General features: G+C 41.9%; 1 protein-coding gene across 2 annotated transcripts in view; it reads right to left on the bottom strand.

Moving 5' to 3' along the window:
• The window catches only part of RAB6A (RAB6A, member RAS oncogene family), a 65283-nt gene that overhangs the window by 15572 nt on the left and 25570 nt on the right, over positions 1 to 24141 (bottom strand). The window contains exons 2-6 of one of the 2 annotated variants that reach the window (XM_056327665.1): positions 10146 to 10204; positions 5203 to 5256; positions 3571 to 3676; positions 1526 to 1637; positions 112 to 205 (exon numbers count right to left, since the gene is read on the bottom strand). In XM_056327665.1, coding sequence (XP_056183640.1) covers positions 112 to 205; positions 1526 to 1637; positions 3571 to 3676; positions 5203 to 5256; positions 10146 to 10204 — 425 coding nt within the window. Of the gene's footprint in view, positions 1 to 111; positions 206 to 1525; positions 1638 to 3570; positions 3677 to 3742; positions 3849 to 5202; positions 5257 to 10145; positions 10205 to 24141 lie in introns of both variants that reach the window. The other variant, XM_056327664.1, reaches the window with a different exon arrangement.

Genomic DNA, 24141 nt, shown 5'->3' with positions numbered 1-24141 from the left:
CCCCCTGACCCCCTCTGCAAAGGCTTCCCAACATCTAGGGAAGTCCTACTTGCACAACGGTGCATCAGCAGAAGTAGTCTCAGGGCTGGCTGCAGCCCACACGTTACTCACCTGTTTTACATTGTATCCTGCTTTTGCACTAGTTTCAATGAACATTACATTCAGCTCTTTGGCTTTTCTTTCTCCTTCCTCAATGGACACTTGTCTGGGGAAAATAACATAGAATTAGGGGGGGAAAAAAAGGACAAACACCTTAAAAATGAAATTTTTATCTTCAACTCAAGGAGGTGACTGCTTCATTACAATACTGAAAGCATTTAATGGGTTTTTTTCTCCGCACACAGATGCTACATAACTGAGCACAGCTGTAGACAACTCTCACCATTTGATTCTATCAGATGGAATTCTACAGCACACCTGGATCCCCAAGAACTCAGCTTTCCAGTGGAAGACAGCTAACTGGGCCAGCTAGACTCCCCCAGATCCCTGTCCAGGAAGCTATGCTTTTATGTCTGCACAATTAGCAATCAATAGATTTTAAAATCCAATAGTAATCATCAACTTGCAGCCTAAAAAACTGTTTTAACAAAGATCCAAGTGTAACCACCTCATCTCAAATAAATCTTGGGCCCTTTTCCCCTGGCTAGGTGTTCTACCCATTAAGCACTCTGCTACAGCCAAAACCAGGGAGGGGGAAATTTTGGTTCAAGAGCTGCCAAACAAAAACCATGCAGTACCTGAGGGGTGTACACATATGTGTACAAACAATTCTTAATAGGAGGTTACAAATCTGAAGTAAGGGTCACAAGAGAAGCTATTGTGAGGAAACAGGGACTTCAGTCAAATCCAGACTACTTATATCTTGTGCTTTTGTTTTGGCTTGGTGACTTTTTACTCATCTGTGTTAATACCATAAACCCAGAAAAAACAGCAAACGGAGCAAAAGCTGAAGATGCACAACTTCTAATAAAAACATTTAACTTTGCCAACATACAAAAAACCCTGAAGAGTTTCAAAAGGGAGGATTACTGGCACTTATCATTCATTTCTGAGCAAATTTATGAAGTATTGATATTTGTAAATATTTTAGTTTATTCATTCACTGACACAGGTTGTAGTTAACACTTTGTTCTCTCCTGACACCTGAACAAGTCGGTCACAGTTTCTTCACTCATTCACAGCATCATGTTGGAATCTTGTGCTTAACCAAATGAAAGAAGTTTTAAAATTGAGATTTCTCTAGACACAGCATCATGTTGGAATCTTGTGCTTAACCAAATGAAAGAAGTTTTAAAATTGAGATTTCTCTAGACACAGCATCATGTTGGAATCTTGTGCTTAACCAAATGAAAGAAGTTTTAAAATTGAGATTTCTCTAGTCACAGCCACCTCCAGCATAGTTAAAATAAGCTTCAGCATTTTTGAAAAAGAAATAAATACAAGTGTTCTTTTTAAAATAGTCATGTAGGAGAAAATGGCAACAGATTAAAGAAAAGCATTTGAAAGATGAGTTATTCCTCCATACCTCTTATCTGCTAGATCTGTTTTATTTCCCACCAGCATAATGATGACATCACTGCCCCTTTCCGTTCTGACATCATCAATCCATTTTGTTGTTTGCTGGAACGAGTTTACATCTAACAGAGAACAGTGGAGAGGATTATCACTGCAGGTATTCTTCACAGATCAGTAATAAATACATTTGTCTCAAAAGCTTCATAATCTCTGGAATTGGCATAATAGGGTGATGAAGAATCAGCAACTGAAACCCTAAGTCTCCCAACGCTGAAGTATATGAAAATTTTGGCATTAATTTCCAAATGGGCTAGTACTTCATTCAGGTGAATTCAAAGCCAGGGAGTGAACTGAACTGGTCTATATTTGTTTCGACAGGATCTAAACTGAGAAGCCTTGTCACTGTGTTTTAGACCATCTTCCTTTTTTTTTTTTTTTTTTTTTTTTTTTTTTTTTTTTAGCTCAACATAAAACATTTTATATGGAGAATAGGGATTAATGTGATATTGCATTCTACATTGCTCCTGACTTGTGCATCTACAGGAAGAGGTTCCTACAGTTTCATTGCTTATCAAAAGTTCTTCACATCAGCTACACATTTTGTTAATCACTTTTTACCTGCTAGGTTCAGGATTTTCTTTAGGAAATATCAGGGTTATACAACATACTAGCAACTCCTGTAGCATTGAACACTGAGTACAAAATAGTTTCCAAATCATTTGCACAGAACCAGAAATACAGATCTAACTTATTCACAGACACTTTTTCTTAATGATATGTCCTTAAAAGCTGCAAGGTAAGAATTTTAGGAAGCTATCCCTGTCTAATAAGATAGTATGTTGTTCGAAAAGATGCATCCTGAAAGGAAAAACGAGTTGTACAGAAGCTGCTGTGGAGCTCAGCATTTGCCAGTTAGCTGCACAAAGAGTATCTGAATTGCCAAAGCCGTTTTCAGTACTTAAAAAGGGTGGGGGGCTCTGCAGCAGTTCTTGACAAGTATTGATTATTTTTTTTAATGGCTTCTACTGCATAGTAATATATTGTATGCCAGACAGTCAAGACTTGATCACTTGCCAGTGACTTAATTCTTCTCCTTACTACTTGGTAATACTGAACTTGCTAGGTCAGTAAAAAAATTTCCAAGTTCACAGCTAACCTGTAATTTTAGATTAAATGAAAGTGTTATTTTTAACAATTAAAGTGTTTATAGGTAAAACCCATGTTCCTGCTGTAATCCTCCAGTATTTATAAATCAAAGGGTAAGCACTTTTGCATTTGTATAGAATTAGTCCATTGCTCTCAGTCAATTCCAGTTGAGAAATTGAAGTGTCTGAAGGTTTAGTTCTCCTAAACTAAAATTTCTGTTCTTTGCAAATACAGAAAGCTAGCAAGTTAGGGGTCTCTGGACTGAGGGGAGGGACAGAAGGATAAAGGTTGAAAAAGCACTAATATTTTAGTTCACAAAAATGTACATACCTTAGTAAGAAATGCAAGAGCAATTGTTAAAGGATAAGGGCTTAGTGGTTAAGTTTTACATATTGCAAAATGTGAAAGTGACTGCTTCAAATGAAAATGTGATGTTAATGCATTTTCCCCCCATCCCATGCCCAGACTTTTTTTTTTTTTTTTTGGGGGGGGGGGGGGGGGGGGAAGGGTACATGGAGTGAAGCAGGCTACAGCTATCAGTGCAAAGTCTCAAATTTCAGAATTCAGATATCTATGAACATGATTCAGGTGTTTGAGACCAAAAGTCATAGGTGATATTACAACCAAAAAGCAGATGAAAGGAGGTAAAGTGCAACAAGACCAGCTAGGACTCAAGGCTTCAGGAGAACGCGGTAGGAAAGGGTTACAAAATGATGTCATTTATAAGACAGTTTATACATTACAACAGCAGCAGTCAGATGGCTAGCTTAAAACTTGACTACAATAAAAGAAAACATTTTTTTCCATGCCAGGATGAAGAACAAGCAGATGACTGTGATAGGACATGCAAAGCTAGGCTAAAGGATGAAAGGGGCAGAGTATTAGAAATGCAGAATTCCCCCCACTCACTTGTGATATCATAAACAACAACTGCAACAGTGGAGTCACGAATGTAGCTAGGAATCAAGCTCCTGAACCGTTCTTGACCTGCTGTGTCCCATAATTGCAACCGTACCTAACAAAATCAGTCAAACAAGCAAGAAAAATAAGAAAAAGGTCAAACCCAGTGCAATATACCTACTTGTGATATCGTAAACTACTACAGCAGCAGCAGAGTCACGGATGTAACTGGGAATGAGGCTACGGAAACGTTCCTGACCCGCAGTATCCCACAGCTGCAACCTGATCTGTGGGTGGGAGAAAATTAAAAAAGCCAAACTGCCACTAAAAATAAAATAGTAAATGAATTTTACTTTTTGAAAAAAGCTAAATAAAAATTATAAACTCATGCAGGGGATGACTGGGGACTGGGAGCAGCAGCATACTGTCTCCTTTACAGCAATCTCTCCCAAGCACTAGCAGCAGCCAAACTGGTACATGTGCACCTATCTTGCCTTTCCGCTGTCTTTGCTTTTTTAAAAAATGCTTCCCTTCCAAAAGGGGAGAAACAGAATCACTCAGCTTTCAAACTGAGAGGACCAACAAGAAAGCTAAGACAATGTTCACCTGCAGTCTACACAAGATTTTCAAGCTCTGCTGCTATCCTTCCTCAGAACTCACACATACAACCCTCTGGCAGCCTGGAGGATGGCTGCTGGTGGAACAATCAGACCATACACCGTACTTCTCATGGAAGAGCCTTCAGCTGCTGTCAAAGCACTGGAAAAGCTCCTGATGGGAATTTTTCAAGGAGGATAAAATGCCAGTTATTACTCTATATTTAAGCCTTAGCCACATTGCAGGGTAACACGCACAGAGACAAGGTTGAATGTTTCTCACCATCCAAGTTCTGAAAGAAAAGGCAAGGTATACTAAAGCAACACGTATGGCAAGATGTGCAAGGGCCAGTTTTGCTATGGAAAGATCATCTCATCACTCAAGCACTTTCAATGCAATCACATTTATTGTGGATTTATACGATACCATAAGCTTATGCAGCACTGCACAATTTGCTTCTGCAAATAGCTCAATGGCTGAATTTCTTAATTAAGAATCTGAGCTCATTTTAAACCAAAGGCTTGCTTCCACAGAGGACTGATTTCATTTCAGGAACCAGAACTGCACCAAGCTAAGAAAAAGCATCATTTCTGGGTTACTACTGAAGGCAACCTTCTTTTTAAACAAGTAATATTAAGAATATCAAGCTAGCCGTTAACTGGCAACATTTCTCAACTTACATTTTATCTTTCTGTCTTGCGACAGAAAACCGAAAGGGGGTTAAACACAGTCCTTCCTCCAAACTCCCACCATTATGTACTCCTCAAACTATCCATATCGACTCTTTCTTCAAAGAGAATGACACTATAGCACCTTCCATGGCACTCGTGAGCCCCTCCACAGATGAGCCAAATGGCGATTTCCCATTTCCCCAGGCGGAGAAGGGAGCTGTCTCCACAGCACTTGTCAGTCTGGAAGCAGCTGGTAGATGAAGGCTCAGGCTGTACTTCCAAGTGATCTCAGAACTGTGGGCTGCACAATTACAACAGATGCTGATCCTCATTCCTACTGTACATAGAGAAGCACAACAAAAATCTTACTCACTGTTCGATCCTCCAAATACATGGTTTTCGATAAGAAGTCAATGCCAATTGTTGCCTGTAAAAAAATGAAAAAACCAACACCTCTTAAATAAAACGTCAGAACAACTGTAGTGATTTTCAGAGGAACAAGCGTTACTGCCACATCAGAATTCAGCACCTGTAGCACATCCGCAAGAAAAATACACTGGCTTTCTCACTTTCAAGATATTGCTCTACCTACAAGCAAGATTCAATAAGCAGTTTCCTTCAAATCCATAACTGGAACAACTTAAAACACAAAAAGGTGCTAACCTTAACTTCAGTTTATGCATATTGACAGTTTAATCTGTACAGTCATGTGGGTATCGGCAAGGATTTTTATGCACGTGACTTAAGTTAGTGTCCATCAGCAGAACCTGGATATCTGGGCCCACCTGAATTCTTCCCGACTGCCAAACACCTTCATGTACCTTAATGTTTAGCCTTTTTCGTTAAGGCGAAGGTGGATGTCTTCACACCTGCTACAACAGGAGGGTGCATGCACACATGGCCCCCAACAATTCCTAAAACTGTTAATACTAAAGCTCGCTGCAGCATAACTGCATCCAAGTGTCTAGACACTAGCGGGAGCTTCATGTAGAAGCATCCTTACGTGTGTTTAAGAGAAAGAGCAAAGCACTACTAAGCACTATCAAGAGCTGCTTCTTAAATACATGATCTTCACCCCATTTTTTAAGGCTGCAGTGAGGGTGCATCCAAGCTCTAGGAGTTTCTTTGCAGCAGGGATACAACCGAGCTGACCTGCTGGGGCCCTATGGCTGCTCTGGCTTCAACACGACACAGCATCTCAAGCAGCTGCACAGCTCAGCAACATCAATAGAGCCTGGAAAACATTCCAAATTGATTGAGAAAGAAAGAAAGAAAGAAAGAAAAAAAAGAAAATATCACCCTAAGAGGTAAGTCTTTCAGCTAGGGCAAAGAGGCTTGATAGAACATTTTCCACGCTCTCCCACACTGAAGCAGGCATTTCTAAAAAGTCTATTTTACTGTATGTGTTCCATATTGTTAGACTGCTGTTATGCCCTCACTATATATCCCTGTAATTAATTCCTTGTATTCTGGCAGATATCTTATGTGGCAGGAATAAAGCATAGAGTCAGCCAGCCTGCTTGTGAGCTATACATGAAGACCAGCTGCAGATGAATAAAAAAAAAAAAAAAAAAAAAAAAGGCAGAACTGAACAATCCAAACTGAATTTTCACTTCCAGCTAAATATAACACATCAGGAAACAAACTTTCCTGGCTGGATCAGGACAGTAGATTTGGAGTACCAGGGATGCATATGGGAAAAATAAATAGTGGTGGATCGCGAGACAGCTACACAGTGGTTTTTCACCTGTCGCCAGCGACATTACCAGTTCAGAGAGATAATACTGAAACTGCAAAGCAGGTATGAGAAGCCTCAAAAGACTAATGCAACAACATGCTTCCCTTCTGCTTTTGTTTTCTATTGTTTTTAAAGGGTACTCCTCAAAAGATCGCCTCAAAGATGCTTCTGTTTTCCCTTATGTCTATTTGATTTCGCTTTACAGAGGGAAAGCTTCAAAACCCCTAAGATCTTACACCATTTATACAAGTCAGGCTCATTCTGGCTGACAAAACTGCTGGAGACTCAGATTTTCTCTGCTCTCAGTAGGAGCTGGAACATCAGCTGCAAAGCCTGAAACCTGCCTCAGCCTGTACTTCACACCACCCCTCCCACACAGCTGGACGGCAGCAAGAGCTCTGAATCTCACTCGCTTCCAGAGTACTCTGTCTCTGGATGCCTGCTGCAAATGCAAGTACCACGCAGAAACACATCAGGTCAGCAAGATTCCTGCACTTGGACACTCATGACATGCAAAATGCAACAGAAAGGCCAAACACAACACTTATTTCATCTGGTCAATGAAAATGTTTGCGCTTATCACATTGGTAAGAATGTATGGCAGGTCTGTTACCTTCAAACTGTGAAATGGCTCTTGATCCAAGCCCCCGCGAGCTTTAAGAATTACATACAATAACTGCAGCCAAACGTATCTGTCCACCTGTACTGTTCGGACCACACCACAATACAGAGCAGCAGCAGTATCAAGGAGTGGATTCAAGCACTCTGTGTATCCCAGACTTTAAAATAGGTAACCTACAAAGAAGCATTTTTGTCACAATTCTGACCAAAGGAGCAAAAAAGCTTGGGGGATCTTTACAGATCAGTTGTAAAGAAGAGCTGTGCAATGTATGAGCAGAGGAAAAGTCTGCTTACTGATGGGGGAAAATACATGGACATGAAACTAAGCTAATTACCATAATTACGGTGGAGACAGGTTTATACTGTTTGTGGAATGCTGTGCACCACATGGAACAAGCAGGAACTAGGCATGCTCTAAACATGATGCAAGGTACTTTAAGTCCCAGCTGTAAGTTTAAAGAAGACAAGCAGAACAAAGAAAACCTCAAGAAGGCGACACCATGGATAGGGCCATGTATGTGAAGACTTTTAAATCTATCTGTCCTCACAACTCTACTGTCTAACAAGGAACTGTTGTTACCCTATTGTATAGACTAGAGCTGCTGACACAGAATTACCCAACACTATGCAAGGAAGCCTGGGGCAAAGCAAGAACCTGAATTATCTTTCAGGTCACAGGCCAACGTTTCAACACTGTCCTCCCTCTCCCTTCCTTCAGGAGGCTGAAGCTAAAGGGAAGCATTGCCTGTAATTCTCCTCTTGAGTAACACACAGAGAAGCATCATGTTTGCCAATGTTGGTCTTTCATTATATATCACATACGCTGCCACAGAACAAGGAAAATGCTTCTCAGCATGTCCACGGAAAGGAATCACTCCTGGTAAAATATACACCACCAATGGCACAATTTTATTTCAGGTGTTTGGGTTTCCCTGACACAGTACAGCAAGCTCTTGCTTGATTCACAAATGCTGCTTTCATGAAAACAGCTTATTAACAAGCTGCGTGGACAAAAGCTGATTGCTCTTATCTAACAGCAAGCACAAGAAAACTAATGTACAGCACAGATTTTATTAAACAGCAGCTTTCTGTTTTTACCAGCTGAACACAAAACCCCTTGTTCAAACGATAGGCTGTGGCAGCTTTCAGAAAATATGCATTCAAAATTTATCAGAAATGTCCAGGATGAGCAAATCATCCATCAACTAAGCTACAGCTAACCATGTACAAAGTGGTTTGATATGCATTATCATTCAAGTAGTTAGCTTTGAGAGGTCTCTGTGTAATCCTGGGCATCAAGAAATTTATATTCTGGTTTGACACTAAAGCGTCGTGTGATTTTGCCCAAATTACTGGAGCTTTTATGACTCATTCTTTCTTCCAGCTATAGCAAAATAGGACATATAACCCTACCTCAGTCATGACTTCAGTAGAATAGAGGTCTTTGGATGAATGACACTTTACCAAGTACATTAACACCCAAACTAGGCACGCATCAGTGATAGCTAAATTGAAGCTATCTTGTAAGCCCTTAAGATTTCTAACTGGTTAAAGTCCCACTCATTCATTTTGCAATCATTTAGTGTATTCTGTCAGACCAGCTTCCCATGGAGACAACTATATTATCATAAAGCACAGAGGGTCAAACCTCTGTAAGAAAGAACTAGGACGCAAGCTCCGCAGAGAAAAGGAGCAGACCTGAAAGAAAAATACTGTGGGAAAAAAACAGATTAAATAAAAGAACTGCATTCACATGTCCATGTAATTACAGTGGGTAGAATTTGAAAGGATGTTTGCTCCCTTGGGAGCAATGATGTGTACTCTAGCCCTCCTACACCACAGAAGCTTTGCTTCTCCCATAGTTAAGTGAGAACTTGCATCTCATTCTACCCAACTTAACTTGCCTAGCAGCAATGAGGAATTACTGAAGAGGCAGGAAGGAAATCATTAAAGGGTAAAGAGATTTAAACGAGATACTTGGATAGACACTAAGCAACAGCAGAGTCACAGCATTTTTCTGATTTTTTTTCCCATTACCTCCTCCTCCCACCCCCCTAAAAAACCCTTCACATTCATCAGGGAACAGATTTTTCTCAGCTTAGTGTATTCAGAACGTCACCAACTAACCAAGTCATGAAACATGTTCTGCTTGAAGACACCCTTTATGAAACTGAAATACTTTTATAGCTTGCCACCTTTTCAAGCTCATCCTAAATTCTGGGAGTGGGCAACAATGATTTAGAAATTCTAGAATTTAGAAAAGTTAGCTTGCGTCAACTTGAACTGACTTGTCACCAAACACAAAGCAATAAGGGGGCTGCAGGGCCAACTCGAAAAAAAGACACCCAGCTTCAGCCCCAACCTTGCCAACCCAACCTTATTTAAATAATAAATAAGCATAAATAAGCAGTCACCGGATGGGGACATGCGTAACAACCAGTTTTGTGGTCTTTGTTCCAGCAGACAGCATAAAATAGCATCCTAAAGCACACCCAGCCTTACAATCCACTGCTTTCTGCTCCACAAATCCTTGTTCACCCTGCTGCAGAACCTCTTGCGGCTCAGCTTGCTGCTTTTTTTAAAAGAGCCAGGCATCTGTTACATTTTCCCCACAGAGGCATTATAGCTGTGATGAGACCATCACATGTGGTAGCAAATCATGAAAAAACCTCAAACTGGTAGACTTAACAACTGCTATTATTTGGGTATACCAAAGAAGCCTGTCCTTTTGAACGGCAGCTCATCCTGCTGCAAGTAGCAGATAAGCTACTAGAGCAGAATCCAACACTGAAATGCCATTTTGAAAGGTTATTAAAATACAAAGCTTAAAGATGTTACAGTTAAGAATTTGGTCTGTGTACCAACTCCTATCCCCTGCAATCAAATTGATTCTTCCCGTAATGGATGACATGGCAACAGAGGGGCCTTACAGAAGACAATAATACGGATTAATTTACCTGATAGGTGTTGTCAAAGCTGTCATACATGAACCTGGTGATCAAGGAAGTCTTCCCCACTAGAAGAAAAAAAAAAAACACCACAGATTCAAGGAACAGTTCCAGTGCAAGTTTTAAGCAAGTGATTTAAAAATGGTTTCAGGAGTTTTACTCTGTGTCCAACAGATCCGGACTATGCAATTAAACCTCCTACAAGAAAAAGAGCAGTTATTTGATTTTATGATTGTGAAGTAACTAGTAGGCACATTTTTTTCTGAAAAAGGTTGGCTCCTGTATCATTCCTGAGCATCAGTTTTATGCTTAAACATTTGTGATTTGAGACGAAAATTGAAATAATTTGATTGTTCCCAGTTCTACCAAGTTGTTCAGAAATCTTAGTTGAACTAAGTAATGTAATAGGCCTGACAACCCCTACAATAAGTTATTACTAACAAGACAGCTCTTCTTGCTCATGAAACAAGGTAGCTATGTCACTTTAAAATACATCTCACTGTGCATCTCCTCAATGTCACACTCTTTGTACTTGTCACATAAATGGCAGTCCCTGCTGTAGTATCACATAGCACAAGATTGAAGAGCATCATTGTTGAGAGGCTTGTTTACCATCTGCCCACAACGCCTGCAGGCCTTATTATTCCATTAACCTCACCCTTCCTTTGATAATATATTCGCTATACCTTCTTGAATAAGCAGGCTCATACGCTGTTAAAAATGCCATTATCCACTCCAGCGACGGTTGCAGCTTCGTGACTGGTATATTCACTTGGCTGTTCAGCATTAGGGAGTCAGTTGGCACTGCCATCAGAAGGTGTCACTGCAGCCTGTGCGGGCACACCTGACAGTCACACTGACACAGGCAAAGCCTTTTTCACATGCAGCCATTTGTGATGCTGCAGCTCCTCTGTAATTGCAACTCATCTTGGCCACACTGAATCACAACCTATGTCAAACTACATCAGTACGTCAAGATCCTCATTTCATACCTGAGATCTACATAAACTGCACGTACCATAACATTCCAGCCATGTATCAGAATACCTTGTAATCTCATTTTTCTTAAAAGACAAGTATTATGAGGTTCATTTTAAAACAATCATCACAACATTGACCTTCTACTCCTGTCAGATCAATCATACAGCTGAGCTGGGACAAAGACAGCTTTTGTTGTCAGTGGACACCACTTTCCTACTCTGTGCCATCTTCACCTGGAGGGAACCAGCAAGGTGCAGGAACTGGAACATCTCAACCTGCCTCATTTCAGTATGTTTAAATACTCTTAATTGTAGGCAAATTATTTAGGAAACAACTGAAGTTACTCAAGAATACATCACCTCCTGTTGTTTCCTTCTAACCTCATCGCAGCTGGACTTTGCCATCTCCCACTGGCAGGGGAGAAGAGCTGTATGCCTTATGTTCGCCATCAGACATCACAGGTACAGACAGAAGGCTGACAGATGTGCACAAGTCAAAGCTTGTGTTCTTCAAATAAGTTTCCAGAGATGTTAGTTCTCTACAAGGCTGACCATCAAGACAGCAGGGGAATTTAAGCCAAGATTTTGGGGGTGGGGTTTTGAGGTAGGTTTCTGGGTTTTTGGTTGTTTTCTGTTTGTTTGGTGTTTTTTTTTTAAATCTTACTACAAAACTTTCAACAAAATCTCCAATACTTAAGTAAGTACTTAAGCAGCACTTTCATCTATCTGCAAACTTCAGTTAACTCAAGTCCTAAGCTAACAGGAATCCAGTAGACAACCTTTGAGAAAAAGAATTTGCCAGGTCAAAACCTGAATTCCTGTGCAAATTTTTCTTGTTCATAGACACCAGCCAGGTTTCCTACAAAGTTAAAAAGCTGCCTACACAAAGGTAAACATTCCCTTCAGGCAGTAGGTTTTCGGAAGGAACACATCTCAGATGGGTAGGATTCCTGAATCCCTTATTCAAATCTGTCCCTGGGCCCCACAGATGTGTTGAACAATAGCACAAGCTGGTGCTGGACAAAAAGCCACAGGCTGCGAGATGAGGAGAGTTTCACTACAGACCCAGCAACAATCCTCAAGAGACAGAGATGAGCAAATCCAATACCTTCCCACTGCAGCACATGCTATAAATCCCTGTAATGGATTTGCGGCACCATAAACAAGCTAGCTTTTCCTCACACGGCCATTGATATGCAAACGGACAAATTTAACTCTTTAGAGGTGGCAAGGGGATGTAATCAAACCCATGAAATAATTTGCTTTGGTAAGTCACAACCCCTGAAGAACACTGAAGTCTTCTGGCAAATCATTTCCCTTCCCACTATGCTCTGAGAAGTCTTGGACGGAGTCTGTCTAGAAGCTATAAAATCAGAACAGATTTTTCTATTTCATATTGCTGGAGCTTCCCTACCCTACCTTCAGTCACTTCACAAAGAGAGGGGGAAAATACAGCACCACCTGCTTTGCTCGTATTTAAATATCTCCTTCAACCAACATTTGGATAGAGTGTCTTAATGCCCTTTAGTTCTAAGACATTCCTTCTCCAAACAGACCAAGGTTTTCTTTACATAGCATGTCAACAGGCACCAGAACAAATTAGTATTAATACCAACTGCTTACAGTTTTAATTCCACCATGGCTACTGAAGCATCCCCATTTCTCCTTAAAAAAAACACACACACAAAAAACAACCAACAAACACACAACCAAAAACCAACTTGCTTTTAAAACCCTGGCAGAAGTGAAAGCCCACAATTCCCACTGTATCTATAATTATTAAGTCAGTGAATCTTCCTTCAGAAAGTCACAAGTTTATATTGTATAAACAGACACCTTGTCCAGCAGGTTTCAGACTTTAAATATTCCCTCTTTTAAAGAGCCATTCCTTATAGCTAACGCGACCTCACCTCTCCCCAGGCTCCCCACACACACCGCACTGCTTGCCAATAGCACAAACTATCCCCAGCCCTACAAAAAATAGCCAGATGAATCACCTTAGGATTCATATACCATCTGTTGCACACTAAAGGGATGTGGATGCATGTGCTGATTCTCCTGTTGAAGCCATGCTGCCATAAGCCCCGTTTCAGAGAGCTTGAGGAGAGAACAGAAACACACAGAAATTAATCTATTGTCAATTAGGTTGATCACATTTCTCCCGTATGGAGGCACAGCACAGGCCCCTGGGCAAGTCATAGCTAAAGCACTGTCACATGATTCTGTGAGTACACGGCGCACTTAAACTACATGTATTTATCACGGGCCTAGCACAACAGTTACAAACTAAATTCCCAGTAAGGATAATCCCTTATGAAGGGAAACCTCACCGTGCAACTAGCATCCCACAACCTGCAGAAATACTGATCTTCCCACCACCACCACCCCTTAGCAGAGCAACAAAGAAGGGCTACCGAGCCACAGTTTACCATTTGGAGTCCAGCCCCTGGGCTTATGGACGAGTTTTATTTTTACAGCAGTTTTTATTCGGAATGTCGTAACAGAGCACTAAGCCGCTCCGCATGACTTGAAAAATAAATAAAAATAACAATAATAAAGAACAGTGCCCAAAAAACCCCAATTTGTTGACTGTTGGGATCTGCAAGAGAGTTTGAAACCCATTCCATTACACATTTTCACTTGCTTTCTATTCCGTCCTGCTGGCTGTATGTTTATCGAATTCACAGAAGGCATTAATTTGGGAGTGATTGCAAATAAGAGGACAGGATCTGAATTCAAAGTAATCTTGAAAAATGCAGAACTGACCTCAAGAGGAAAATGAAGCTCAACAGGAAGAAGCAGCACAAGCTAATACACAAAAATAAAAACTGGCTGCTTAAAATACATATTGCAATCAACTAGGTAAGCAATCTGGGGGTTCTAACCAAAGGAAGCAGTAAGACAGTCAAGACCTCAGCCTTGTCTCATTTAGCAAGTTTTTTTAAGCCAGTGGGTTAATTTAATCTCTTGAAAAAGTTTCAACACAAAAATACGTCCAGGGCAGCATCAGTCAGCAATGCTGTAGCACACGACATCCTTTAGGCCAAAATATTTCTAGTATGCTGCTGGGACAATTAAAAAAAAAAAAAGTTAACATTATCTTTGTAGGAATAAAGGCAGGGGAGGAAACGCTTCGCATGGGGTTTTACCACAGTGTACAGCTTTGGCTGGAGCAGCAAGGGGGGTTCTCTGCTGGACGCACCGACAACTGCGTTACAGGAAGAGAGACAAAAAACTCAAAACAATTCAGGAGCTGAGAAGGAGCTTTTTGGCAAGAAAAAGAGCCAGCTTGCGTAGTTTACACAGGATGACTGAAAGGTGACAGAGAGCAGAGAAGTAACTTAGTGACAAGGAAAGGTGGTCTCCAGCCTCTCTTCTTTCTGTAGATGAAGATCTAACAGCTAATAGTCCAAACAAAGTCCTAAGAGAAAAGGCATGCAACTTTAACAGTGAGGGTAATTAAACTCTTAACATAACCTATTCAGCTGGGCAGTGGATTCTCCTCCCCTCCTTGGCATACAGAGTTGTGAGATGTGTTCCATTGTAGGAATTTACATGCAAGCCATCCAAGAATTTTTTGAAGCGGAGGGAAGCTAAGAAAAATAAGTGATTAACCAAAGAAACCATTTGTTCCAAACAGTGCACCTGAACATCAAGTTTGGAAACTCTTCTGTCATTAAGTGGCTGAAGAACAGTAGCGGCGTGGGTTTCATAAGATGACTTTTCTGCTCCTTCAAGCTTTTCATCTAATGAAAACAAAGTCCACGTTAACCAGCTCCTAATCACACAGCTGTAGCTCAGACATCATTGCTTAAATGCACAGATTACCAGCGTATACTCCTGGATGGGAAGGCAGCCAGCTCCAGCAGGAATAGTTAAGCTTCTATCTGACTTGCTCAGACATTTTTCTTCAGCTATACCAGCTCTGGAAGAATTTGGACCTAGAGGTGGCTCCCATACTGAACTAGCTACTCACGTTCCTAACCATCAAACCTGAACAGCGCACGTTAATTACACACTGCAGAGCCTGCCCAGTGCTTTTTTCTGGGAGGCTAGGGGAAAAGCAGAGAGAGGAGTTTTGCTGTACAAGGCAGTAAGTGGAAGCATTCATCCACGTTAATCCTGATAAGCTACAGTGTTTTAATGTGTTATGGGACAGGAAGAAGTAGGTTGTTCTGATATATAAAAATCGGAAACTCCTAAAAGGAAAGGACTGATCACTGGTTCAGCACACAAACAAGTAGATGCCCAAATACTAACATCCTCCTAAATCGGCAACTGAATCAGTGGCAGCAAACAGCAAAGTATCCAAGACACATAACCGAGTTAAAAGACAGGAACTTGTGAAGTTCCTATCAGCAAAATTGCCATTAGCTATGAGGGCCCAAATTCAAAGCCTTGCCTTTAACAGCTAATTGAGTCAACCTGATCGATACTCTTTGTCTGGAAGCCTTGAGCCACTGCCTAGCACTTATTTCAAAAGAGCATTCACCTGCAAGATAAAATCAATACACTAATCTCATGGTTCCAGCAACTTTGATCCGACAGCAGCGGCTGGAGAGATTTCAAGGTCATTCATCTGGTTCTTGAAGGCTGCCTTGTCCCACTTCTGCAGCCCTGCGCACTGGAGATTTGTATGTCCAACGCCAACCATCACTAATGACACTGATTAATGGTGGGTACCAACAACTCCTCTGCGCCAGCACGTGCAGAATACGTGCTACTGGCTACCGCTGGCAGCACAGCAAGCAGCACTCCACGCCGTGCGCTGTAACGAGTCACTGGGGAGGCTCACGCAAGAGCCAGGGATGGAAGAGACCCATTAGATAATACAAATCATCTCCCTGCCAGCACAGGATTAGAAGGTCATTTGTTGCCAAGGCAGAGTCTGCAAAAGGCTCAGGCAACAGTCAAGAGTGACCTACAAAGGAAAAGTAATTGGGATTGTGCCACTTCTACTGTATGCTGTACAAGGAGCAGGCCTTACATCCCCGTTTCATTTTCTTAGGCATGTGCTTGCCTTTTATACCAGAGATACCACATTTTGCCCAAGGATTCTTCCAGAAAAGTCACAAAGTCACACTTAAATCTCTGAGTTCGTACCAGTTGTCAAATACTAACACTTTCAAGGCATCAGCAATAATAATATTAAAAAACCAACAGAAGAAACATCTGAAAAGCAAAATAATCTTAAAAATAATCAATCTATCCATCCTTTTCATTGTAAAGCTGAAAAATTCCACGTGACCTCTTCCCAGTGAGAGGCAGATTTGGTTAACAGAGATCCAACTTGTTAAAAGCGTAAGTTAAAGCAGAGGAAGAAACCCTTCTCATCACACATACAGATAAATCACAGTGTAATCCCACAATTTCACTTGCCCTTTGCAAGACTCCCTTAAGATTTGGTTGAAGGATAAATCCCAGTGACACTGCAACTTCCTTTCACAGAAAGGAATCTTCACTGTATTTCCTTTACTAGACACACCACAGCACTGCTTGTCCAGCGATAACTGACATGCTGACAAGCAACAGTATTTCTTAACTGAGAAGTCAAACTCTGTTCTGCCCTCAATTCTCAAAACAGATGACCCAATACCACCCGAGGAGTCCTGTTGAAACATACAGCTTCAAGATCTTTCGACTACCAGCCTCACATCAAGTTTCATGCTCAGATTTGCTGATACTTCAGACCCGATGCTTAAAAGAGTAGCTGAAATGCAAAGATTTAATGCTCAGGATCAGAGAACTTGCTAGTCCACATGTGGAAAAAAACCACCCAAGGCAACAAGAGGAAAAAGCACTGCTAAGAACAATATACTGAATTATGAATACATGAAAACCATTTTTAGATTTTTATTTTAAAAGGAGCCCCAAAAGCAGGATGCTCATAGTTGACAAAATGATTTGCATTTTGTATTTTTAGGTACGTCAGTCTGAGCTTTTAAAACAGAAATGCTGTAATAAAATGATTAAAGCAGCTTCCTTACAAAAAATATCCTCCTCTGCTCTTCACTGTCAAGCTATGGAAATTTCACCCGGTTCCCCCAAAGCAAGAAACAAAACTCATTCATTATCCCAAAGACACTGACAGAGCCAGCAGACTGCATTCATCCAACAAATTCTCAGTAAGATTTAGTTTATCCAGTCACAGCTGAGGAACTCTGAAGATAACATCAAGTCTAGTCACAGAAAGCAGAAGTAAAAGGCAAAGTTAATGTGGTCTCGACTCCTTGCTCCAATTGAAGAATTTTTTACCCTGAAGTTGGGGGGGGGGGGGGTCGTCCCCCATTGATTCCACTTCTGCTCTATTGTCAAACCTCTTTTATTCTGCCCTTTCTTTCCTGATGCAAGACACCAGATGAGATCAGACCAAAAGGACCATATGAGCCAATTCTTTGCATCCCTAAGTCCCCGATGAATAAAAAAAAAAAATAAAAAATCCAGAGGAACAGATGAAAGCCTGCAGAGAATAAACCACCTTGAAATACATCCGTGGTCCCACCCACTGGAAGTAGCTTTGTTTACAACAAGAATTTTGAAGTCTGGTAGAAAAAGTTATTTTTGATTAAAAAATGTACAGCTATAGATTATTTTTTTTTTTAAGAGCAAAGGGCAATATTAAATGCACATTTATCAGACGTTTTCAAAGGCTGTTTTGGTTATGCAGGATAAAGCTGGCTGAAGGATGCCCTCCCAGCCTGATCGCTGAAATGGAACGGCTGCCCTCATTAATTCTAGGAAATAAGACCATTTTGTACTGTTAACACTACAAAAATTGTGCAAGTGTCTTTCGTGCTACTTCAGTGGTTCTTGCATTATACTAAAGCAGCAATGGCTTCTTTATGTACAAACAAAACAGTTCAAATAGCCTCTTTTAAGATAGCTTATTCCCAGCCTAGGTTACAAATTACACTCTTGTCCTACTAAACAGATCTGCTCCTTTAAGCAAATTCCTCCTTAAAAAGAGGGAATTTAAGATTCTGTTTTGGAAGTTGATGTAGACTATCCAGAGAGTTGCAAGGAAACAAACAAGACCCAGAAAAACAAGGCAAGAGTTTTGTTTTGGTTTAAATAATTTTAGTAATTGAAGCAATGTTCCATCATTTTCTACTTCAAATATACTTTATTTCATTCATCCCAGAGAAGAGGGGACTCACCTAGATTTTAATTGATGGTATTTTTTGTATTCATTTGAAATAGAACAAACAATAGACTAAAGCTTGCAGCCTAGATCAAACACATGAAGATCAGGCAAAGGAAATTCAAGTACCTGCAGTGAAATCAGTCAACTTCAGACTCTGTGAAGCACAGGCAGCCCCTGAGCAAGCAGCATACCCTGAAGAGAGAGTCCATTTAACACACTTCCAGCAGCTTTGTCACTTCTACTTTAGATGCAACTTCTTTGACAAAGGAAATTTGCAGCTACGTTGCTCTACGCAGAAACTACGGGCCAGTAAAGATCTGCAGGTAACTTACTTGCTGATGCAAAACATCCACATTTATATATTTCTTTGGTGGCTCGACAGACATTTTGGTCCATCATAAGGATGCTTCTAAAATGCAAAAAACCTAAGGCAATGTCCTTCAAGAACTTAAAGCAGGTTCTAGGGGCTGCAGACAACTGAAGTCCACAAACCTTCACACTTGGAGTCCTCCACAGACACCAAATAGTAGGCAGTGGCGCAGGAAACCAACTGTTGCTTTGCAAACAACAGATCATCACACAGTGAAAATGAGCAGCAAAGGTGCTGCTGGCAGCGGCCAGCAGTTTGTACATGATCGTAAGGGGAAAGGAGGACAGAGCAACCAGGTCAGAAAGGGATTTTTGGCAGTTCATTTGCATAGGTTTTATGGCATCCTACCTCAAAAAGTAATTCTAGAAAGGCAGACACAATCAATAACAGTGTCAAACAACTGTAGCCGACCTTTTTAGGCCAATGAATCCCTGCCAACCCTTAATTTCCTTTCAGGTCACCACCCACAATAAAGCTTTTTTTTTCCTCCTTTAATTTAAAGCACTATGGAAAACCGTTAGATACAGTCCTGGATCAATTACTTTAGCCTCAGGGAATGCCAGTAGTCTATAGCTCTCAATTTAAGACTCACTGGCTTGTACCCACGAAGCAGAGTAGGTAAGTTGGTTTACCACTCCTGGGGTATAGATCTTACACTTTGCATGTTGCTAGCACAGCTGTCTCGATCCACACATCTGTAAAATACACTGTGATGTTTTTATCATGTGATTCAATTATTCCAGGGACATACGCTACGTTCATCATTATCAGCAGTTACAAGTCTGCAAAAGGCATGAAACCAGCACCATAACGTTACAAGTCAGCAGGTACATGACAACAGGTTCCTTTGGATTCAAATGCAAAGGAAGCAGAAGCCTGTTCCCTTAGAGTGTTCCTTCATACAAAATCATCTCTCCATTCAGTAGCTTCTTACAGCTGGAGGTGAGGAAAGAAGAAAGCTCAAGCTGCCATCAACGACACCCTGCTCTGACACCTCCTTCTCTTCCTTTTCCTCCCCAAATTAAAACAGAGCAACTGATGAAGACAGTAAAAAACAGGCAAACCCATGCTAAAGCTCGCTAGCATAAGGTCAGTCAGGATTTTCTCTACCTACCACCTCTTCTTCCCGTGCCTTTGAAAACATGCGTCACCCCTCCCAGCTGAAGGTCTCACCCTTAGGCATCTTTCACATCTACCTTTGCGGGCTCCAGCACCGGCAGAAACATTTCACATTGTATTCTGTTGCGACAGCTCGGACTGACCAGGCATTATTTCTTCTCAGAAGTTTTAACACAGTGGAGTCCCAAGGAACTGGCAGCAGAGGATTCCCATAGTCCAACTTCATTTCCACAGCAGCCTGTCTAGCCTTAGTGAACTACAGGGAAAGGCATGCTTTGCATTTTCATGTTTTCTATATACATCTGTTAGCCACCAGTTGACAAAAAGAGTAAGAAATAAAAATCACAACCATCGCCACAGTTGCTCAAAGACAATTTATATTAGAAGCAAACAAAATAATAACTACAAAAATTGATCGACTGGAAAACATGAGAAATTTTTGGAAGTCTGAGGTAATCCTTAAGCATAACAACTATTATTTTTTTGTTTTCAACCCAGGCCATAGTTTTGGACATCACATAGAATCTTAACACTTTTACAAACTTTGAAGTCTCAAATTCAGAGAATTAATTAATATCAATGCCCAACCCTCTGGCTCAGGTTCAGATGTGCTGCTCATCATCCAGCCCCTGTTCAGGCTGAGGTACTACAGGGGCCTGGTTGACCCTCTTACAAATTAACCTCTTTTGGTTTTTTTAAATACACATTTTAACACCTTCCCAGACAAAGAAAACTGAGAGCAAGGGCTCTACACAAAGTGGTGAGGAATTTAACGAGATACAGCATCTGACCAATGGCCCAGTGAAATGAAACAGGAAAGGGGAAGCCTAACCCCATTTTCAATAAGGGAAATAAAGATGATCCAGGAAACCACAGGCTGGTCAGTCTCACCTCTATGCCCACAAAGATCATGGAGCAGATCCTCTGGGAAACATATACTAACACATGTGGAAAATAAGGTGATTGGTGACAGCCAACATGGCTTCACCAAGGGCAAATCACGCTTGACAAGTGTGGTGGCCTTCTATGACAGTGGACGAGGGAAGAGCAAATGATGTCATCTGCCTGGGCTTCCACAAACCATTTGACACTGCCCCACATGACATCCTTGCCTCTAAACTGGAGAGATGGACGGACTACTCTGTGGATAAGGAACGGGCTGGATAGTTGCACTCAAGAAGTTGCAATCAATGGTTCAATGTCCAAGTGGAGACCAGTGACAACTGGCGCTCCTCAGGGGTCCTTACTGGGACTGGTGCTATTCAGCATCCTTGCTGGCAACACAGACAGTGGGATCGAGGGCACCTCAGCATGTTTCCCACACCACCAAGCCGTGAGGTGCAGCTGACACACTGGAGGGAAGGGATGCCATCCAGACGCTGACAGGCTGGAGAGGTGGCCCATGGCAACCTCATGAAGTTCAACAAGGCCAAGTGCAAGGTCTTGCACATGGGTCAGGGCGATCCCAAGTACAAATGCAGGCTGGAGAGAGAATGGATGGAGAGCAGCCCTGCCAAGAAGGGCTTGGGGGTGCTGGGGGATGAAAAGCTGGACATGACCCGGCAATGTGCGCTCACAGCCCAGAAAGCCGCCCGTGCCCTGGGCTGCATCCCCAGCAGCGTGGCCAGCAGGGCGAGGGAGGGGGCTCTGCCCCTCTGCTGAGACCCCCCACAGCGCTGCATCCAGCTCGGGGGTCCTCAGCATCAGAAGGACACGGACCTGTTGGAGCGGGCCCGTCGGAGGCCACGGAGCTGGTCAGAGGGCTGGAGCCCCTCTGCTGTGGGGACAGGCTGGGAGAGCTGGGGCTGTGCAGCCTGGGGAGGAGAAGGCTGCGGGGAGACCTTAGAGCAGCTCCCAGTGCCTAGAGGGGCCGACAGGAAAGCTGGGGAGGGGCTTTGGGCAAGGGCAGGGAGTGGTGGGACAGGGGGGAATGGCTTGAAGCTGAGAGAGGGGAGATTTAGGTTGGACATGAGGAAGAAACCCTTCCCCGTGAGGGCGGCGAGGCGCTGGCCCAGGCTGCCCAGAGCAGCTGTGGGTGCCCCATCCCTGGCAGGGCTCAAGGCCAGGCTGGACGGGGCTGGGAGCAGCCTGGGCTGGGGGGAGGGGGCCCTGCCCCTGGCAGGGGGTGGGACTGGCTGGTCTTGAAGGTCCCTTCCAGCCCAAACTGTTCTATGACTATGATTCCATGACCAAGACAGTAGCTGGCCTCAGAAACACACTCTCTCCCCTCCCCTCTTTACAGAACTCCAAGTTTTTTAAAGTACTGAAAGATACTGAAAAAAGTTACCTATTTTCTCATAGTAAAATTGATTCCCTTAGTACTTGCAAAGATTCTCTCCAAAGTGGACTTTTCAAGGCAAGCTGAGCCAGTTTTATCATAGCTGAGCACCTGCTTAAGATGCAAAACCAAGCTTTACCCATTATTACAATTAATAAGAAACAGTGTGGCCAGAATTTTGCTGCTGAAGAAATTTCCATCTTTCCATGTAACAATCAAGCGCCATGAAACTGAGTCAACTCATTGCAATAGAAGAATTTCCGAGCAGAGCATTTTAAAACCTCAGTATCTCAACAGTTCCCAGCACCTTCACAAACCAGGAACTGTGACACCAGCCCTTTAGCTCACTAGACAGCCTTCAGCACTCCAGTGTTAAAAAAAGCCTGCGTATAACAAACTAGAACAGACCATAAGCTAGGTATACAAGCCTAAATGGATGGTAGGAAGAGTGCATGAATATTTATGACTGTCTGGTGCAGAACAGCAGGAAGGGAAGCAACAGAGTCGAGTGAACTAACATGATATAACAAGGAATGACACCTACCTAGCAGATGAGCACACATAAAGCTATTATGTGAATGCGTGATATCATCTGCAGCTTATTCTCACATGCTACAATAACAGGGACACAATGAAAAAAAGCAAGTCCATTTTCACAGTAGCACCATTTTAAACACTGAGTATGTGGGATTATTGCATCTTTTTTTTCATGTTTCACAACATTGTTCACTCAATGCTTTTCCTTTCAGAGACAGAGGGTGTAATATGATTTTCCTAAAGGATTCTAAAGAGTTACAGCAAAAATATCTGCTGTATCTGTATTTGTTACAACCCCAGGAAATCAGTGAGATTTGCAGCTCCTTAAGTCTCAGCGAAGTCTTCAAACAGTAGACATCACTAACGCTGTCTGTCACGCAGGAGGCAAAGAAGGAACTCCTCTCCTTGGCCATAGCCAAAGACTAATTATTTTATGGTTTCTAAGAAAAATTGATGAGTACACATTTCAAGCCATGTCCAGAGTTATGCAAGTTTCACAAGCATTTGAGACCTTGCTGGAAGACATGCCCTTGCTACAGAGAAGAAAATAGGAAATATAATTTTCTCACAACCCAGATGTCATCAGAGCAAAGAGGGTTTAGTTCCAGTCAATCTCTCCAGGCAATAACCCACACAAACACGAGTTTTCATGCCTGCTGCCTGGCCAACTGCTCTTTCCTGTCAAGCATTTCCATAATTTACAGAAAGGGACCAATTACTCCCTTATCTACAACAACCAGTAATCAAATGATTAACACTTCAGTAACTGCCTTATAAAAAAGATGACTATGAAAATATATGTTAGCCTGAAAAGCTCATTAATTTTCATTCATTCTTTTCTTCGGGTACCTTAGAATAGCATGTACACAGTGCTGTTTTCCTGACAGAAGCAATGAGGCCCTGCTTATAACACAATACTTCATCCAAGACAGAAGGAAATTGAAGTTGATGCATTTTTCTGACCTAGAAAGTATTTTTTTCCCAGGGTCTTGCTAACAGCCATGGCCAGCAGGGCCTGTACTGTTTGAATGCTGGCATTAATACAAAAGCAGAAGCTTAAGCAACATTAGCTCTTCAGTCCCAGCTTCTTATATCCCTGGCTAAGGAAACCACCAGCTCTGGTTCAACAAGCTCAGACTTCAACTGGAAAGAATCCTGTGTCAACAGTAACACATGACCTTTGATAGCAAGGTTGTCCCTGTCAATATATATTTAATATTTGGCCCATCAAATAGGGACAAGATTATTATTCACTAGTTAAAGCCCTGCAGATAAGAGATTATTTATGCTGACACACAGCTTTAGGTGCCTCATGCAGAGGGATTAGGACAGAAGTGCAGACTGGAGGAACAAAGTACTGAAAAGCTGCCCCGCCTATAGCAACAGTCTTCCAGAAGAAATCTGCTGTATATTCTGGCATAAGTATTAAGTTTTTGGGAGTACCATACTCCATGAGTAAACTGTAGGGCCTAGAGCATGTCTTGTGAAGAGCAGCTGAGGGAACTGGGGTTGTTTAGCCTAGAGAAAAGGAGGCTCAGGGGAGACCTTGGCACTCTCTCCCAAGTAACAAGTGACAA

The sequence above is a fragment of the Falco biarmicus genome, chromosome 2, assembly GCF_023638135.1.
Source record: "Falco biarmicus isolate bFalBia1 chromosome 2, bFalBia1.pri, whole genome shotgun sequence".
Classification (NCBI taxonomy): Eukaryota; Metazoa; Chordata; class Aves; order Falconiformes; family Falconidae; genus Falco; species Falco biarmicus.
Note: the sequence above shows the minus strand (reverse complement) of the source record. Positions and strands in the feature narration are given on the sequence as shown.